General features: G+C 37.3%; 2 protein-coding genes across 3 annotated transcripts in view; both read right to left on the reverse strand.

Annotated features, from left to right (window-relative positions):
- The window catches only part of LOC121955446 (homeodomain-interacting protein kinase 3), a 45,184-nt gene extending 43,023 nt beyond the window's left edge, over positions 1 to 2,161 (reverse strand). The window contains exon 1 of one of the 2 annotated variants that reach the window (XM_088078772.1): positions 1,799 to 2,161. In XM_088078772.1, coding sequence (XP_087934898.1) covers positions 1,799 to 1,871 — 73 coding nt within the window. In that variant the 5' untranslated portion in view covers positions 1,872 to 2,161. The remainder of the gene's footprint in view (positions 1 to 1,798) is intronic. The other variant, XM_042503451.2, reaches the window with a different exon arrangement.
- A 3,908-nt stretch (positions 2,162 to 6,069) lies between these two features.
- Positions 6,070 to 19,328, reverse strand: cstf3 (cleavage stimulation factor, 3' pre-RNA, subunit 3). The gene is made up of 20 exons (XM_042503571.2): positions 19,108 to 19,328; positions 17,736 to 17,840; positions 17,491 to 17,586; positions 12,161 to 12,193; positions 11,213 to 11,310; positions 11,059 to 11,125; positions 10,941 to 10,975; positions 10,730 to 10,856; positions 10,537 to 10,614; positions 10,291 to 10,453; positions 9,910 to 10,019; positions 9,695 to 9,811; positions 9,381 to 9,599; positions 8,543 to 8,645; positions 8,231 to 8,300; positions 7,937 to 8,132; positions 7,684 to 7,834; positions 6,993 to 7,087; positions 6,841 to 6,901; positions 6,070 to 6,643 (listed from the first exon to the last, which is right to left on the reverse strand). The coding sequence occupies exons 1-20, from the start codon at positions 19,132 to 19,134 to the stop codon at positions 6,444 to 6,446; spliced, it is 2,151 nt and encodes a 716-aa protein (XP_042359505.1). The 5' UTR covers positions 19,135 to 19,328; the 3' UTR covers positions 6,070 to 6,443.
- Positions 19,329 to 20,044: the final 716 nt, after the last annotated feature.

Raw genomic sequence — 20,044 nt, forward strand, 5'->3', positions numbered from 1 at the left:
TCTTGGTGTTGTTGAAAAGGTTCACAGTATTCACAGATAGTAACAGATGACAGCTTCACTACCATAAATGTTGTTTAGACCTAGTAGGTCGTAAAACCTGAATAACAGTTCATCTCTGTTCACAAAAATAGTTAAGTTATTTGGTGCTATTTGTAGTAGAGTATTTCTAAAACATCAACAAAAGTTTCAAGTGAACACAGCAGTCATCTTTGGTCCAGCAACAAGAACTGAAACTGTAAAACGAGCGTCATACTTTTTGGATCAAACCATGCCACCATGTCTGCTGAATAAGCCATACCAGCCAAAATTTCCATTCAGTATTTGCTGAACTAATGGAATTTTTAAAATATTTTTCTGCTTAAACCTGGCAAATATAAACAAGAATATATTTATGTTATTTCTTAGTTTCATTGCAACATATGAAGAAGTACTTTTAATACTGTCACAAAGGACTAACATGCAGCGGGGAAAGTACATTAACTTTTAGCTCTACAGGCCACAGTCCGAGTCTTGTTTTTCTCTTTCCAGTTTCACCATTTTACAAAAAAAACCCCTCAAGTTTCAGTGGGACTCCAAGTGATGGTTCTCTGCCACATAATTACTACTAGCACACAATCTTACCTACAATTATAAAGGATGCTTTTGTTTTGCTTGTGTGTGGCGGTGATGTCCACACCCTTATAGGAGCTCAACTTTAAACCCCATACCTCCTCTTACATACAAATCAACCACCTCCATTGTGGTAAAAGACCTAACATTACTAGATTATTACAGTCAGGTGTAATATGGTTACCTGGACATTATATCAAATTGTGGAACGTAACACGTCTTGTCTTTCACTGTGTGTTTTATTACATATATCTCCTAAAATGCCTAGGGTACGTGATTCTGAAATGGGACATTCAACATAATGAGTACTTTTATTTTTGGTACTTTAAGTACATTTTGATCTGAACTGATACTGATACTTTTGAACTTTATTTTTAAGAATCTGAATGCCAGATTTTTACTTAGAGTACTTCTTCACTTGGTATTGTGACTTGAGTGAAAGATCTGAGTACTTTTTCTACCACTGCCCATCATACTGCACTTCTCTCTAAAAAGTACTTTGCCTAAAGCCTAAATTAACCATAACAGTGACTAAATAAGATGACTAGGGTAGATGACTAGTGATGGAAAAGGGACTATTCTATTTTAGGTGTCTTGATCAAAAAATGCAAGTTGTGGTGCACTAAAAAAACTTTCAACTTTAGAATATCATTAGAAAATACCCTGAAAGACTCCAAGGCAAATACCAAACCCAGCTAATCAGATTCACGCACGAAGCCAGGAGTAAGCTAACTCATGTGAAGTAATACAGCCTTCACAAGTTAAGTCCATATTGTCTATTTAGTGTAGGTTAATGGCAACAGAAACCACTAAACTAACGTCATGTAAACATAGCTAGCGTTAATGATCTAAGCAACATGTTAAACAGAAAACAACGGGTCTCCGTGACAGCAACGAAACACAACAGTGCCCCGCGGTAATAATTGCCATCAACGTCACCTCTACCGCTGTTTGTCGGGGCAAAAAAAAACAATTGCCTACTAGCACCTTCATTACTCACAGTGCTGACAGGGCTAACAGCTAGCTACGCACGAGCTTGTGTTGGAACGGTTGAAACCTTACCCTGCCAAAAGCTTGCTAGCTAACTTTGTAGCTAAGTTATGACTTTGTATTACGTCACATTTAACTATCGTTTCAAAGGTTAAGTTAGACAAATATCACCACGTACAGACTCCACTCCACCACTTACCTTCACATAGAGTCACTATAAGTATAATCCAGGGCTTCTCTGAACATGTTATGGACTTATAAATCCATACCATGCACAGTTCGCCTGCATTGCTGCCATCTTGTCCTAGACGACAGGAAGGGAGAGCTCGCTCTCGGTAACACCACCATCTCCCACATTTTAAACATTAAATAACTCTTGCATATGAGCGTCCAGAAACACCACACTGAGCCCAGGTCGCAGCTACACAGTTCAAATTCGTCTCCTTCCTCTTTGGGCGAAGTAGCCCATCTCTGAAAGGGTGTCCGTCACCCCGTCTAGACGCGCTGCTCCGCGGGCCTGCCAGCCTCTAACATGTCCCTTTTCTCTAGCAACTGAGAGCGAATGTTTGTGAACTGACGGCATCCGCCAGACCGGAGCAGTCGATCAGCGAGCACATAGATTCGGGATACGCATGTAGACAGTAGGCTCCAGCGCAATGCAATCTACTGTACTGACAGGCTGTCCCCCTGCTCACGTGTCTTGAAATTTAAAGATTTAGTTCATTTGAAACGATTATTAGCCATGTTTTAAATTAGAACAGAGTATTACCGGAAAATCTATAGAGGTTTTTCATATTAACATGTAACGACGATAGAGACTTTATTACCGCACAACTCATTATGCTCTGAAATACAGTGGACCATTACTGACACCAGCCCTCACTTTATTAAAACTCTCCATCAATATTGTCATTTAAGTCTAACATGAAAACAAAAAAAAAATCCAGTGCTGTAGGTTAGTTAACCCACTGAAACCTTGCGTTTAGAAACCTTTCACGTGTATTTAAACCTTTAAAACCCTAAGAAAAATGGCTTAATTTGTTTTAAACATGACTAAAAAGGCACCGATCAACTTTTTAAGAGATGTCTCCCGAATTGCGTGAAATTAGGAAAAGGTGACAAGAAAATGACCCGAAAAGTAGCTCTACAAAACATAATAATAATAATGGTAATTATTATTATTATTATTAGTATCATGATTCACTGTTTTATCTATATATTTATTTTCCTATTTTTCTACTTTTCTTATTTTTTACGTTTTTTCTTTTCTTTCTTTTTTGGCTACATTTTAGATATTTTTCTTGTAACTTGCAACTTCTTCTAGTGTTTTTGAAAGCCATTTGCTCAGATTTGAAAGGGTTAATGTGTTAGCTGTGTTGCTGTGTATTGTCTATGCCTCTGCTCCATTTATGTTTATTATGACTACTTGTTATATTGTCATGTTAAGGAGAGAATAAAAACAGTATCTGAAGAGCCTGTAAATTCTTGAGGTAAGGTTTTTACTTTAAGCCCCTTGGGGTTTGTTAACCTCCCCTTCTTGTTATGTTTGCTATTATCTACTTGCTTTTACCTTATCGTTTGATTATAGAGTCAAACTGTGGAATTCTCTGGATAATGACGTCAAATGCAGCTCAAATATGAATACAATTAAAAAGAAGGTATAAAGAAAAAAATACTGGGACATTATGAACTTTCTGAGTGACAGTAATGTTGAGGTGAAGTTAATTGATTGTTTCTGTTGTTATTGCTATGATTTGTGAAAAAAAAATCTACAGAAGCCTCTGTTATTAGTAAGAGAGGGGCTGGTATTATAAGTTTGTTCATGGAATGTGTAGACGTATTGTGAGAAAAAGTGTATCATGGGTTGTTGTTGTTGTCGAAATTATAGACTGGAATGAGCAAGTAAACCAAATATGAATAAATGACTGCAGCACAGTAGAATACAACAGAGATGATGGGCTATCATGTAAAGAGCATCCAATTTTATATAACAAAAATAGTGACTAGGAGCACTTAGACAAATTGTATCTATATTTTCCATCAAATTGCTGTGGTCAGAGATTTGCATGTAAATTGTGCATAAAACACATTAAAGTTATGAATTGTTCAGCGTTTGCCATTTATTCCTCTGCAAGTTGACTGAAAATTATACCAATAATGTTCCATTTTCTTTCTTTAGCAAAGTGTTATCAGCATAGTGCTCTTAAGGAAATTATTGCGTAAACTGAAGTCCACCCTTCTGCTCAGACGGAGAGGAGGCACCCAGCTGACAAACAAAGCTGCTCAATAAGCCCCCAGTGTCTGAGAAGACCAGCTGTAGGCTAATCTAATCCACCAAAATGCAATTGTTTTTCCCAGTCCTTACTATAGTCCCCACCCCAGTTACAGACAACAAACCACCAGGCCCGGTCAGCTGGAAAGCAGGTGTGAACACCTCTTGTCTAACCTGGTGCATCATGAGTAAACACAGCTGGGGTCCTAACAGTGAAGAATAGCCCACGCACACAGAGGCTCCCTTTAAGTATGTTTCGCGTCTCTTGGTAGACACAGGCGTGCTTCCTGGAGAGCCAGAACATGCTGTACCTCCCAGTTTAATCCCAGTCTGTAGTGCATGGTTTACCAACATTATGGACAAACACACTCTTTAAAACGGTGACAAACAAGACCTCTTTGACAGCATCCTACACTGACAATTCCTCATTATCCAGCTTCTTTTCCTTTTTATTTTTCTTAATTTGTGACTTTAAAATCAACAGCTACAAAAAATACAGAAAAAAACTTTACACAATTACTGTACAACCCCTTTGTAATGCAGATGTAGCACAATTTACAAGATAGTTGCATCGCTTTTCCTTCCATTATTTTTGTTAATAAGCATTCACATAAAGTCTCAGCATATGAAAATAGTTGGCTTCCACTGAGCCACATTGTCTCCAGCATGTCAGACTCTTGTTTTTATATTTTTCCTGGTGCAGAATCTTGAGATATAATGTTTTTTTCCCTACAATGTTAACTCCAATCAATGGAGGAAGAAAGGGGCCACTGAAAATTCCCCCTAATCAATTTTTAGAAAGCCTAATTTCCCAATTTTCTTTAACACACAAGGTGTTTTAATTTTTTTTAGCACAAATAAGAGCATTATACAATCTGGAGGTGCAGTTATTTGGTATGGAACTGCAAAGCTGATTTCAGGATTTTAAAAAACCAAAATTCTGATTAAAATATTGTATATATATTGTCATACCTGAAGGGAGGCTAAAAGTCGTTTTACTCAGGGTCATGTTTGTCCTGCAGAGATTGAAAACTTTAAAATAATACAGTTTCTTTTCAGGGCATGATTTTTACAAGTTTAGCTCAAAACCTCTCGCATTAATAAAAGTGCAAAAACTATGTGACTATTACAAGCAAAAGCAGCATCACATGATTTCACAAGACTGTTACCTTCAGATCCTGTAAGAGACACTTGTTCACGCTTGCTGCTCTGTGGTCTTTTGCTCTGGTCTGTTTCGGGTAGTTGGCGCGTGCTCTCGCTGACTATTATTTGTCTCCCCCTACTGGCCACCGGCCAGCAGGGTGACCATCACTGTGCAGCACAAAACCAGCTTTTGTTTTGTTACTGGTAATAGATATTTTGCGATTTTTGTCACCATGATAAAATTGTGTAGTATATAGTCGAATATAAAGAGAGGCTTAAGGTTCAGATTAGAAATCTCACCAGGTTAGAGGGGAGATAAAATACAAAGATCTGTATTTATCCAATGTCTGCCACTGCGAGAGGCCGCCTATCGGCCAAATTTAGAAACTTGGTTTTCAGTTTCATATGAGTCACCTGAATGCACGTGCTTGTCATGCATAAATATGTACATGTACTTTAGTAAAAACATAATTGATGAACGTTATGAATTCTAATGTTGAGTATATTTTATGATGTACTTTATTGTATTCTATTTTATATATTTTTTATTTCTTTAAAGTGGGAGTTTCTTGAAAAGCACTATTATTATCTAACGTTTTAACACGGTACCATTATTTTTTGCAACATGTCTTTGTGTTTTAGAGTAAATACTTGATTGAACATAAAGCAAAGGACTGCTGCACATGTGACAGATGATAAGATATAGAGGGTGCACCCTTAAAAGAAGAGTATATCCTGCTCCCAGTTTAAATTATTTGAAAAATCCTATTTGAGGCTACTGAAATGATGCACCATTATGTATAAAAGACAGTGAAAGTCCATATCAGGTGAATGCTGCAGTTTAGGTGTCAGCTCATACCATCTATAAAACTTTCCTATTTGATTCCCATTAAAAATATGTGAGGATATTTTATCCTGTGTTGGGAGCAACTAGTTACATTACAAAATAAATAAAATTGTGATCAGTTACAGTCACTGAGAAAAAAATGTAATTAAATTACAGTTACTAATCAATATGTCACTGATTATTAAGTCAAATAAAAAGACAAGTCTGGTTGAATTATTTTCCATTTTTATTGAAAGGAACTGTTTCCTCCAGTTATCTAAAAAAAAAAAAAAAAAAGAAGTTTGTTTCCACTTTGCCATCACTGGAACATCACAAGGCCAAAACTGAACTGTGTGCCAAAATCAATGGGTGATTAAAAATTTTGTACAGTATAATGGACAGTCTTTAAAAATAAAAACTGTTAACAAAAAAAGCCACAAGAACACTCTGCCGTGTGTGTGTATGTATGCTTGTCTTCTGTACAGAGATAAACGGATGTATAATCTGTCAGACTCACTCAGAAATATGAACATGTACATTTACCCCATGTAACCACCTGTTAAAATTACATTCTCGTTAGGCTGAGGGTGTGTTTTAGTTGGTTTATCGAATCCTCTTCTGTTGGCGTGCACGGTAGATGTCGTGTATGGGTGGAGCCACGGCTCCTTTGTCATCTTCCTCATCAGAGTCAGCATTAGGCCTCTTGAGTGATTTGGCAACGGCATGGTTCTCCATGGATCCATTGCCCTCCCCTCCTGCATCGGACTGTTTACCAGTGATCAGCTCTACAGCAGCATCAACAGCTACGGAGACAGTGCATGCAACACATCAGTGACATGTTGAATATGAGGCAGAACAACATTCTGACACACATGTATGCAAATTCATTTTAAAGTTCAATGTATGACTGAGGAACCATCGCATCTTCATCACCAGAGCCTGTGTGGCTACAATAAGAAAGAGTCTGGATTCGTCCAAAATGCCAACAAAAGCAACTTACTCTCAGGAAGTGTGCATCTCCTGAATGTTTCCATGAGCTCATCCACTTGAACAAAGGGACCCTGCAGCAGGAAAAACAAATCACAGTCCCTTTCCTGTTTTACTGCATTACCAGTAAATATGTGCTGATAGTATTAAGCTGCTGCTACTCACCGTGAAGCACGTAGGTGGAGGGAGCAGCTTCATTAGGACAACAGCAGCTGGGGGGACTGGGAAAACTCCACCAGGAACAGGGTGTAAACCCGGAGCTGTGAGGAGGACCACGAGAGGCTACATCAAACAGAGATCCTACAGCTTAAGGCAAGATGGATTTTAAATGCCACTTATAATTAAATTTAAGTTCAATTTTACAATAACAACAATTGGAAGAAAAAAAAGGGGTAAATTGTTTTTTAAAAAAAATTATTTAGAGATTTTACATTCAACTTCAGAAAAAAAATCACCATCAAAAATTTCTGACTTAAATGTTACAATATCCACAACTGGAATTTAAAAATGGGGTAAATTAAAAAAAAAAAAAAAGTCATTACTTTTTTTGAAATTTTAAAATGCAACATCAGAAAAAAAATCTTCACCAAGTTCTTAGCATTTTAAAGAGATTTGAAAGATTGCTTTAAGACCTTTTAATACCAATTAAGGCCTTATTTCTAAATTAATTAATTTATTGCCTTTTAGGCCTTTCTAAGGATCTGCAGGAACCCAGATCAAAGACGTGTCCTTTTAATGATTTGGAGACACAACAGTGCAGATGCATAGCAGCAACATAATCCTTGAGAGTTTCACTGCATTGTTACAACATCCAGCATAGCTGAGAGAAGACAATGGGCAGCTACGAGCTACATACGGGCAAGGTGACGTGGCTGGAAGGGGATCATCTGATTAGTGTCAGGTTTGGGGTACTCGGGTTTACGGTCAGCTTCATCCTTAAGTGAAGGCGCAGAGGGCGCCACCACGGTCTCTGGGAGCAGAGCTGCCAGTTTGGCACGAGACACGTCCTACAAACACAGCAGAAAAGGTTTAAATAGAAGTTGAGAGATAGTTTCATCTGTATTACTGCTGTGGCTATGGTGTGTCATCTGTTAAGGGTGAATACACACCTTGTAACCGAGGGCCTTGAGTTCACTAGCAGAGCAGGGATACAGGTCCATGAACTTGTATCTATCTACAAGCAAGGCCGTTTCTTTGCCCTCGTATTCGTCCTTGAAGGCTGTGAATCGCCTGCGCTCCACTTTCAGGATACTGGCCAGGTCTCCTATGTTGCTCTCAAAAGCCAGGAAGCGAGCCCAGATCTCGCTGTAAGATGAAAGAAAACAAGTCAGCAAAAGTCGTCAGATATTGTTTACTACACCACTTACATACGTTCACACAACTTGATCTATACTTGACATTACCCTGACTTATCTGGTGACAGACTTCCTGAGGTGAGGACACGTTCAAACAGAACCCTGGTGTTGTTATCCTCTGGAAGAAGAAACAAGAAACAAAAAAAAAAAAAAACAGAGTTACATATTTATTTTCTGTTACTGTGACAATAACAGTGGAGAAATCTTTCATTTCAGCATCAGTTGATACTGGGACATGACTGCTACCTCAGTGTCAAATCGTTCTTCTAAGAAGCTTCTTTTAGATAAATGGATTAATAGTAAAGACCATTTTCCCTACACTTTGTCTATTAGCTCTGCAGTTTATTACACATAACCTACCATTAAGGTGAGAGAGGTAATCAATGTATGCCAGTATGTACTCAGGAATGTCACCGTACTTCTTCAAACCAAGCTCAAAAATCTTAAAGGCCACCGATTTATCCTGTGGGGAAAGATGAAGAGATTACAAAAATAAAATAAATTATAGTAGACATTTAATTTTTATTTTAGTCACACTGTACACAAATTTAACATGTAATGGGCTGAGTGAGGCTTTGGATTTGAGTCCATGTCTTTCACTTGTAGTTGTATGTCTAACCTATGTATCATGGTATATAATGTTATATGGTATAATGTGCCTTTGTCCTCTGTATACATTTTTTTCAAAAATGTTTTCATTTTCTACTGTTTTTATATCTTATGACAATATTCATGTATTTTGTACTTTATATTTATGGTATCTTTATGGAAATGTATGCAGCCTGGATGTACTCATCCTCTCTTACTACAAGTACAATTAATGCACTCTTACATTAATTGTATATCATTATCTCATAAAATGTCATTTTTTCTAAAAAATGAAATTAGTTTTAAATGGTAGATTTATAGTTGCTATTGCCTTTTTAATGAATATTTTGTAGTGCGCCTGATCAGCATGTAATTGATTAAAAAAACACACCTGATAGCAATTAGCACAGAACAAATCTGAAAAAGAAACACGTGGAAATTTGTAGTTCACTTCTTTCTTAAACATAATCCACCCAGTTTATCCAGGTGTGTGCTGGAAATTTGATTTTCTTTTGGTTCACTGTGGTTTATCCTGCGCCGGCTGGCACCCAGGGGAGAGGCACAGCTGTGCATGGGTTATCTTCAGTTTTATGTGACTGTGTGTACGTACCTTGCTGCAGTAGTACTCCATCAGCGCTGCTGTCACGTACACATGGTGACGTGTGCGTAGATCTTCTCTGGCCTTTTTGAAGATGGTGCGACCGGACTTGATGCCCTCCGCCCTCCTGGCAAACTTCATGTACTGAATGTAGACCAGCGTGGGGTCAATGTCCTCGATGGCCAGCAGTTTGTTATAGATGCTGTGGACCTTCTCGTATTTCATGCGACTCTGTGAGGAAAGCAGAAGATATGAATGCTGATGAGTCCCTGTATTACTTGTAATGTTGATTACAATTTGCGCTGAGTAAGCAACTAGACGCTCACTTCTTCATAGTCGGCGAATGAAAAGTAGAGCAGCATGTTCTTCTTCAGGAGAGTCCCGATGGCACGTTCATAGATGTTAGCTGCCTCGTCACTGAACAGCTTGGAGTTATTCATATCCTGAAAGAATTATAGGAGCATTTTGAGCTTTGACTCATCTGAAAAATGCAGGCTTTGACAATTTCACATAAAAATTCAAGTCTAATTTTTTTTTTTACCCCTTTCTCTGCCAGCAGTTTGCTGGACTGCTCCAAGTACTGTGCTGCCTCATACCATATGTCAGGATGATGGCCCAGTACCAGCAGGCACTGCTCATAAGCAAACATCACTGCAACACAGAGCACAACAGAAACTTAATACAGGATAAATATATTTTAGGCATGAAAGAGGAGAAAGTGTCAACCTATGCCCTCTAGTGGCTGCACTACTACAGTAGATAAAGCCACATATATTATGCATCTCTCTTGACCTGATGCTCAAAACATGATTAAAATTGCATACCAGAGTAATTACTGGGATCGCAGGCCTTTTGGGGGCATATATTGCAGAATGTACTAATTCAAATATAATAGATCCCTCCTGACCACAAATATAGTCACCTCTCTTTGTGATGAGAGTCTGGTCTTCTGTGCGCAATGGGTTGCTTTTTTCCCACTGGATGTACTTTTTCCACATTTCCACTTGCTGTGCTTCCTGAGGGGAGTTCTGGGGCGGTACTGAGGGTGCGTTCCTGTCCAACCCCTTCATCACAGTCTCATACTCCTGAATTACACAATCTGCATTAGTTTAGGGCAGCACAGGGAGTCAAAACGTGTCTGTGCATATCTGTGACACTTTTGTCTCACCTTTGCCACTCTCCTGGCATTCATGTAGTCTCTACTTCGGTCCTCTATCATCTTTTTGGCCAAGTGCACATTGATTCCCTGTTCATGAAGACAAGTCAGTGCAGCACTCCATCTCTCTGTCACATTTCAGCAGCTAAAGCTCATCATATAAGCAAACATGTAGATAGACAGAGGCCTGGTGTGGGTCCCTCACCTCCTCATATTTACTGTAATCTCTCCAGAGCTGCTCGATGTTGATCATGGGGTTCACGCAGCCTCTCTGGTACACCCTTCGGACTGCAGTGATCCGTTGGTTCTCTGCATACGAGCCGACAGCCTCGCTGAAGGGACACAAGAACAAAAACATTAGGGATCTGGCTTACACAGCTTGTAACATCTTGCAATGTTACAGGAAAAACACTTACACTCCTTTGAGGAAGTTGATGTAGTCCACCCAAATCTGATGGGAGGAAATAATTAGTTAGGTGACAGTCAGTTCACAGAAACTTGTGTACACAGGTACAAATAAACAGTTCTGTGTACCTGATAAGACATTATTTCCATGCCAATTTTATCCAGGGCGAAGTCATATGCTTGGGCCATCTTCTCTCTGTGGGCGAGAACATGAAGTATGTGTATTTTACAGTACAGCAGTATGCTAATGTATTTAACTCCACCGTGCAGCGTATTCTCTTACTTGTAACTGGGCAGCTTCCCTTTGGTCTCTCTGACATATGAGAGGTAACATTTCCACAGGTCGATGTGCAACACTTTCATTAGGCATCTCTGGAACAACTAAAGGGGCAAGAATACGAGATAAAATAACCAGAATATAGACACAAACACACATTTTACATTTATATGTTGTAATTGAAAACTGGCTATCTTCAGGGTTTCATTCATTTGGCTTTACATACCCACGCTCAAAACCAGCATGCCAGTCATTAGTGGCCTATCCCATGTAGGAGGATTACCAGAAAAGCGGTTTTTATTTCAGCCCATATGCCAGATTTGGGGGAAGGTTCCAGGTATTACTCGGCACAGTTGTGCAGTGCATTTTCGTTATTCTGCTTCATTAGACAGGCCTCAGATGTGCCCTACATTTCAGCAAGCTCCTCTAAACTCAGATGAATACACGGCAGTTCGAAGCTTGTCATCTTGGTATGTTTTTTGTTTGACATTCAGGCAGAAGCTGAACAGGACGTACTCCTATGATTTAACGTGGAAAACCATTCACAAACAAATCCATTCCAAACTAATGTAGAGGATTAAAGTTTCATCAGTTGAATAAATTTGAATTTAAATTAAAAGTTATATATAAAAAGGTGTTTAAAGCAATGGTTGCAAGTAATTATGCAGGGAAATCAATTCACAGTTTTAACCCAAAGACACTTTCTCTAATCTGCACGATTTATAGGCTTGTTGGACCCAAAATTGTGCACGGTAAAGATGTGTTTTTAATTGTCTTGTCATACAAGAATGACTTTAATGGACATTTAAATAGTGTGTATTTGTATTCAAATAAAAAAAAAACAAACAAAAAGAACAACACTATTGAAGAACTAGACTAATTACAGTCAGGCAACTGTTCCCAATCATCAAAGTCACACACCCGTCAGTTTCCTGGAGTGTGATGGACACTTACCTTTTCTACCTTGTCATAGTTTTTAGCCTTGATCTGCAAATAAGAGTGTAAATGCAATGTTAATTCAAAAGTCTGCTTTAATCACTTGCAGGAAACATGCATTCATGCAAATGTGACCATTCTCACACACACACACACACACACACACACACACCCACTGACTGTGCTTTGAAGATCAACAAAGTGAAATTCACACAAGAATGACAATTTACTTTTTAAAAAAGGGGTTTATTTTCTTTGTAGATTGCGCCACATGACCCAGAAAAACACCAGTGCCTACGTGTTACAAAAAAAGGAGAAAATTTCAAAATGCAGGTTTTCAAGATTAATTTGAAGAACAATACTGAAAAATGCTATATAGATATGGGTGTGTGTGTGTGTGTGCCTTAGACAGGTTCCCATGGTAACACTGTTGTAGCAATGGAGTTCATACAGGCTACTGTCGATGAGTTGAAGCAACAGTCTCACAGCACCTTCTTGTGCAGACAGGAGTGGCTGTTGTTTCTGTGGGTAGACCTATCCCATCCCATTGTGTTTACATTAAAATGCTTATTAAAGTCAAAAGGATTAACTAAACCAGCCCGGAGATTACATTAAGTAATAGTTTACATGAGAGGCACTGAGAAAGTTCTGTGTACAGCAGCAAGATGCCTGTTTTGTTACAGTGATATTACACACAATATTACATTGCAGGCAAAACTTTAAAACATGCCTACACAATAAAGGTAACAGAACTCTGCCAATAATATTCACATAATATTATCAACTGACTTCCACCCTGTTGGATTAGTGGAGTGACTTACAGTTATAATATTTGAATATTATCTATCACAATATGGGGGAAAAACATTCAAATTTGGTGCCACCTCTACACAAGTGTATTTTCTTAGGAAAAAAATGCTAAGAGTTGGATTTTTGTAAAACTAAGCAATAAACGGCAACTGCAGTGTAGGATGCCTTTAGGGTCCCTTCCCAAAATAAGAATGACCTACATTACTCATTTCAGGCACTGCAACAACACATCTGACTCATTTAGCTTTCACCTTCATTAAAAAACACAGACAAGGCAAATGTGAATCTCTGCTAGTAATAAGAGAGACAAGAGGTCTACTGCCTTTCTCTTTATCCTCGAAATCAGTTAATGCACCTGCAAAATCTAATGTACTGCCTCATACAAATGTATATATACAATTTTAATTAAGGTTTCCTAGGATAACCAACTGCAAATCCTCCATGTGTCACCTCGAAATAGATCAGCTACATAATGCACAGCAGTTAGGCTGCAATGATGGTTTAATATTTGGATGAAATGGTTACAGATCTTTCTAGATGCTGCTCCTGGAGGGAAACACTACTAAACCTCTCAGGCCTGCTTCAAGGGGGAGTCAAGTATCCTGTTAGTCAACAGCCTCCTTAAGCACAAACCCAAAAAAAAAGATTACTGCCAGAAAAAAAACCTACAACCCACCCATGTAATCCTCTGAACACACTATCAGCTTACTTTACGAGAAAAGAAAGCTCACGAATGAAAATATGAACTAAATGTAACAGTGATGTATTTATCTCAGGTCAGACTGCTTGTTAATACACAGTACTGGTTGATATTTGTGTCATTCTACATTTAACAAGAGAGAAAATGTGCACTAACTCCAAAATAAAAGCATCACAAAATTGCAAATGCAGTCAATAAAAGTATCTTATTTACTTTCTGAGAAAATAAATGAGTCGAGTTGAGCACATATTAGTTGCAGTTGTCACAGAAAACACTGACCATGCTATAATCCTTTAAAAAAAATGAAAGAAAAATAAGAAGCATGACAAAACGTATACTGACACAGTCTAAAAAGACTGACAGACTAAGAAGTTGGCCTCAGTACGCTCCTCTCACACACTGCATGAGACAGACATCATTTTAAACATCACTGTGGGGGGAGGGGTGTAATAATTTCATTATAAATTTTAGCATTGTGTCAAACAACATGTGCTGGCACATTTTCTCCACTTGGTGTTTCAGTGAATGTAATGTGTGAAGTAGTCCTGATTGAGCTGGACTCTCTAAAAGATGGAAGCAACGAAAGACTCAATTACAATTTGACTGGTGTGCACCTTTTACAAATGAGGTCTGTAAAGTCAAGTGAAGCAGACTCTCACACAAACACGAAGCTACACTGCACTCTTTGGGGAAACTGCTTTATACTCCGTTGAATAAAAAGTGCAGAGTATATCACAGGTTTTGTGATGCTTTGAGGGTTTCCAACATGAATAACTTAGTTAATAGTTTTAACATACAGGTAGTTGTAATGGAGGGGGGAATAAGAGCTAATTTACATACTTACCAAATAAGGGAATGTCTTTTTACTATGAGTTGCAAATGAGCTGCAAGCTATTAAAATGTACTGCCAACACATGAGTCGGCACTAAAATCTCCGAATCTAAAAAATAAATTATTAAATAATTTTAAGCTCATTTAAATGTCCAGTCTCTAATACTAGCAAAGAAAATCCTAAATGTGAATTTGACAAATTAGTATCTTGGGGTTGTGTTTTTGGTTGAATTGTGGTTTAGAGTTTTATGGAAAGGGGTAATGGCTAAATACTAATAAGAACATAACTTCTAACTTAATAAAAAACTACCTTTTTAAAATATTTGTATTTTATGGGACTTGCCTATTTGCACTTTAATTAACTACTTCTTTTCTGCCTACTTTCCCCTTCACTTTGCATTATTATTATTATTATTATTATTATTATTATTATTATTATTATTATAACTACTACATGTATTCTGAAATCCTCAAATACCCCAATTTAGATACTTGACAAAATTAAAAAAGCATAATAATTACATTTTCCTAATATTTGTTGCAAATATAATTGACATGACATAATTTACTGCAACAGCTGAATGCTAAAATATGTCTACTATGGATGTAACTGTCTGTTAAAATGTCATATTAGTATCTCAGGTTGTCTTTTGGGTTGAATTATGGTTTAAAGTTTAATATGGAGAGGTGACAGCTAGATAAGAAATAGCTGAAGAGAAGTTATGCAACTTTTCTCTGTATTATAATAGACTGTTTATTTGCAGTATAATTGGCTCCTTATTTCTCCTTCTCCTTAACTAAAAGTGTAATCTAAGTATTTTGATTTTGTAGGAATCTAAAAAACTCAATAAAAAAACTGAAAAGCATAATCATACTTTCACTATTGTTCTTTATTTAGATTTCTTTAGTCCTTGTTTCAAATGTTAACATTGATATGACATTATAATTACACCAACCAATGGGTGCTAATATCTGTCTGCTATGCATGTGTGTCACCATATTAGTAACTTAAGTTGTGTTTTGGGCTGAATTGGAGTTTGGTGGGGAGAGGCAGAGGCTAAAAAATAACTAAATAAATAAACAAAGCTATATTTCTCTTTATTTTAGGTGACTGGTCTATTTGCAGTGTAGTTGGCTCCTCATTTTTTCCTGTGCACTTTTTATATTGTTAAAATTGTATCCTGAGAATTTCTATTTGGTAAGAATGTAAAAATTCCACTCTGATACACTACCCTAATCACTTCAGAAGAAAAAATGAAAAAAAAAAGCTTATTCTTATTTTCTTTATTTTTGTTAAAAAATGTTAACATTAACATGACATTTTAAGTCACTTCAAAAACTGGGTGCCAATGTGATCTGCTATAGATGCACTCATCAGTCATCTTTCCCCATACTTCACAGATACTTGAGGTAATTACCCTCCCGCCCACAATCATAGTCCAAAATTGGAACTCTGTGAGATTTTGAGCATTTCATTTCAAAATTTAGTTCCTCTTCCTACGGATATTGCATATTTTACTTACAAAAAGCCAAACACATTGGATAACAATGGGTTTGTTTCAACCCAATCTAAATATTAAATATCTTCCTGAATGAGAAAAATGTACATGCCTGCCACAAAATTAAAGCTGGGGTGTGTCAGGATGTTTTAATCTACTCTAATTTCTTCTTCTCTCTCTCTCTCTCTCTCTCTCCCTGCATAGTCTTTTAAATCCACAAATCAAACATCCCTACTAGCTGTAGTAACTGCTCTGGCTTTTTAATTCTGCTGCTGGCTGTCAGCTCTGTAACAGGGCCTAATGTGTTAGCAGTGTGGAGTGACACTGAAGCTTTACTGGCACAGTTACAGTTAGTGCCATCTGCAGACTAGAAAAAAAAGGCTGTTCCTGAGAAGCCTAGAGACTATCTGGAAAAGGCAGCTGTGTGTTTGTCTTTCTTTTAGAACATATCTCTCTAAATCCATTTCAATAAAAGTACAGGCCTGAGTACTTCAAGTGGATAAAGACTTGGGGGAACATTATGGGGGAGAGGGATAGCTTCACCCAGGGGAGCAACCCCACAACAACAAATCACAACCACTACAGCCTCAACATACAGCAACATTCAACTCACAGCATAGAGGCAATCATTATCCAGAGATGCACACTGGACTAAGCTAGAAGCTGAATCTTAATGCTTTATAATACTGAGAATATCTGTGCAATGTGTTTAACACCAATTGCAGTAGTCATCTGCAGAGGTCGAGGGCACCAGAAAATAAATTTCTCCCGGTTAGCGAGAATGAGTCATCCCATCAGTAGCTTACTACATAACAACAAAGCCTGTTGAGGGAAGTAGGTCACTGGTTGTATATTCGGGAGCAGTGGGGAGAAATGTCTCAAGGAAAGAAAGGGCCACACAATCAATATATTTGTTTATAAAATTACCCGAAAGAAATGACACAGGAGGCAATAAATAGACACAACAAGTGAATAAAAGGCTAATGCACTCCGATACCATTAAAATAGTTTTAATACTGTTGCAGACCAAACATGCAACAAATGCATTTTACCCCATTTTAAATATGACGCAGAGAATATGTTTTTTTTTTTTTTTTTAACCCTGGGAACATAAGGATTTTCTGTAAAAGAAACGGTTATAGTTTACTTCCCCTTTGTCTTTGTTTAGAGGCACAATTCTTAAATGTGTAGCTTAGAGCCTGACAAATAAAAATGTTTAACATCATCCTACATCTATGTTCATTACAGATCCATCAGTGTAGGATATTCTTATTCAGGTAGATGCTTTCAACTGCCAAAATGCCGTTATTCATTACTCCTGACCATAAATAATAAACGTGATAACTGCAAGGAAAAAAAAAAGTAGTCAGGCCTAATAACTTGAAACAAGAATTGTGACTTTAAACTTCATTAATTAATAAGACATTTTGTTTGTGTGAAAATCACATTGTTGATCATGTTAGAAAAATCCCCAGCCATGCACACTAGAGAAAAGAAAAAGTATTAACCTCAGCTTCAATGAATAGTTTCCAGAATCTGCCAGAACTTGGGAACTGGGCGACAAGTCGCTCATATGTCTTCCTTGCTTTATCTATGGGTTGGTTCTAAAGAAGGAAAACGTGTTTACATTCCAAAAGCAATCATAAGAGAGAAAAGATGAAGTGTTTTGTATTTTAACAGTGTATTACTCCTAACCCCCCACCCGTATTCTCAGTTTGCTTAACCCCAGGAATACAACTCTGTGTCACTAAACCTGTGCTTCTCGAATCAGAATGCTCCATGCGTCAAGGTCATATGGGTTTTCTTCCAACTTCTTCTCTGCCTTCTTCACCTTCTCTGGGATATACTCTGCTGCTGCCTGCAAGTCAACACAAAAACACAGGGGGGAACATAGTTATGCTAATGAATAAACTTGCAGTACGCCATGACGCTTTAGGGGCAAAATAACGCTAAATACATTCTTACTATACAGGGATTGAAATCGTCATTTATTTTGAACATGTGGGGAAAAAAAAAAAGAATGAACATATAAATATACACAAACATTGATACATGTCCACAAAGGAGTGGGAAGAAGTGCAAACTTATTAAATCCCGTCCCTTCTCTCAGTTATTGAAAAATAATTGACTCCCTTCCGTTTTTAAATAAATTGATTTTTTTAAAATGTTCAAACTATATATAAACTATAAACTATACAGGCCACATATAACTATTTTTAGATGGTAGATGTTAGATTTTTTTTACAATTACAATTATCCTTGATCCTGCTTCATCTTAGGAGTTGAAGGTTGAGTTGATTAAAATCAGCAGCTACTATGAAGATTACATACGGCTGTTTGGTGATGTTGCTGCTGATGGCATCATTCAACTCTTTTTTTTGGTTAAAAACCTACTTACATTATTGTTTTATGTAAACATTATAAATAAACTATACAGACCATATATAGCTATACGTAAACACATTTGTGTTGTTGTTTAATGTAGACATTATATCTAAACTATAGAGTATACAGACCATATTTAACTACATGGAAACATCTACAGGTTTTTACAGAACAAGAGGAAAGGTATGAAGAGGAAATAATATAAAATGATGCGATGGATGAAGTATTAATTAATGAGGACCTAAATTCTTGGCCACGCTATTGCAGTGTGTGACAAAACTATAAACTCTGCAACTATATATGAGGCAAATCATGTTTAAGATAAAGAAGCGTGTCCCCCTCCCCCACTACCTAGTTAAATGAAATCTTGGCACCACAGAGAAACATCCCGCATTAAGAATCAGTAGCAACAACGACATTAAAGTAACTACAAGAGTATATAAAGTTCACATGCAGGTGATTTTTAAGTTAGCTCAACGCGTAGCCGTTGGAAAACTGTAGCAACATCGCTACAGTTAGCCAACGACAAGTTAAAAGTTTTAGCCACTTTGCGACAAACCCGCGGACAAATCATCGCCGTACTTCTGCAATATAAGCTAATAGTGACGTCTAAACATATTATCTTATGTGTATTGTAGCAGAGTTCACATGTTTTCGTTATCCAAGAGTAACACACTAGCTAAATGATGCTAAGTAAGGTTTAGCTTAGCAGAGCTACATGTAAGGTTAGCTAACGTTACCTGGTCGGCGGCTCCCTCGGTGGACATGGCTGAAGAGTAACCTGGGTTACAAATGTTATATCAGTTGGATAAACGCTCAAATAATAACGTGATGGCAGTTTTGTAAAACGACTAAGTAAACGGCATAGCTTCAAAAGGGTCGATCACATTGCCCTCAAGCAACTAGCTGCTCAACGCCTGGCCGATCTCAAAATGGCGTGAAACTTCACTTCCGCTCCGCCAGCAGCAACAACAATAGCACTTCCGGCGCGAGACCTTCAAAATAAAACATTTATTTGCACAAAACTAAACGAAAATAGTGTGTGCATGTAATCTTCTGGGCTGATTTTCAGGTGGATCTCCAAATTAATTTTGGCAAAAATTTATATTAAAAAAAATCTGAAGTTCTCCAAGGGAACAGTTAATTTGCTCATTATTCTAATTATTTTAAATTATTATTCATTATTCTAAATGAATTTTACATTCATAAAATAACATAAAAAACAAAAAAAAATGCCCTCATATGTCACTTTCAAAAAGCCTGATCTAGATATATATATATAAAAAAATCGCATTTTAAAAATGTGTAATAAAAATTAACCAAAACTGTTAATATATGCAAATATTACATCTTTATTTCTAATTAGGTAAACCCCTGTGTGTGTTCATACTCGTGTCTATATTATTTCATTTCAATTTTGTCCGTCTAGTTTGTACCTATTCGTCTCATTGTTTTCATTTGTAAATGTTTGTTTGACTACTGAATGTACACGGCTAGGCCAGACCTTATCATAGCCGCTAGGGGGCAGCGTCCTCTCTTCAAATATTCAGAGTCTCTGAAAGCAGGTTTTCATAGACTTGTATTTATTCTATCTGCACTTAATATGTTTAGTAGTTATTTTGGGACAAACACAAAGTTTGTTTCCTTTTTTTGGAAGTGTGAAAATACAAAATAAAA

Source organism: Plectropomus leopardus, chromosome 1 (assembly GCF_026936395.1).
Source record: "Plectropomus leopardus strain MGB_pleo_1.0 chromosome 1, ASM2693639v1, whole genome shotgun sequence".
Taxonomy (NCBI): domain Eukaryota; kingdom Metazoa; phylum Chordata; class Actinopteri; order Perciformes; family Serranidae; genus Plectropomus; species Plectropomus leopardus.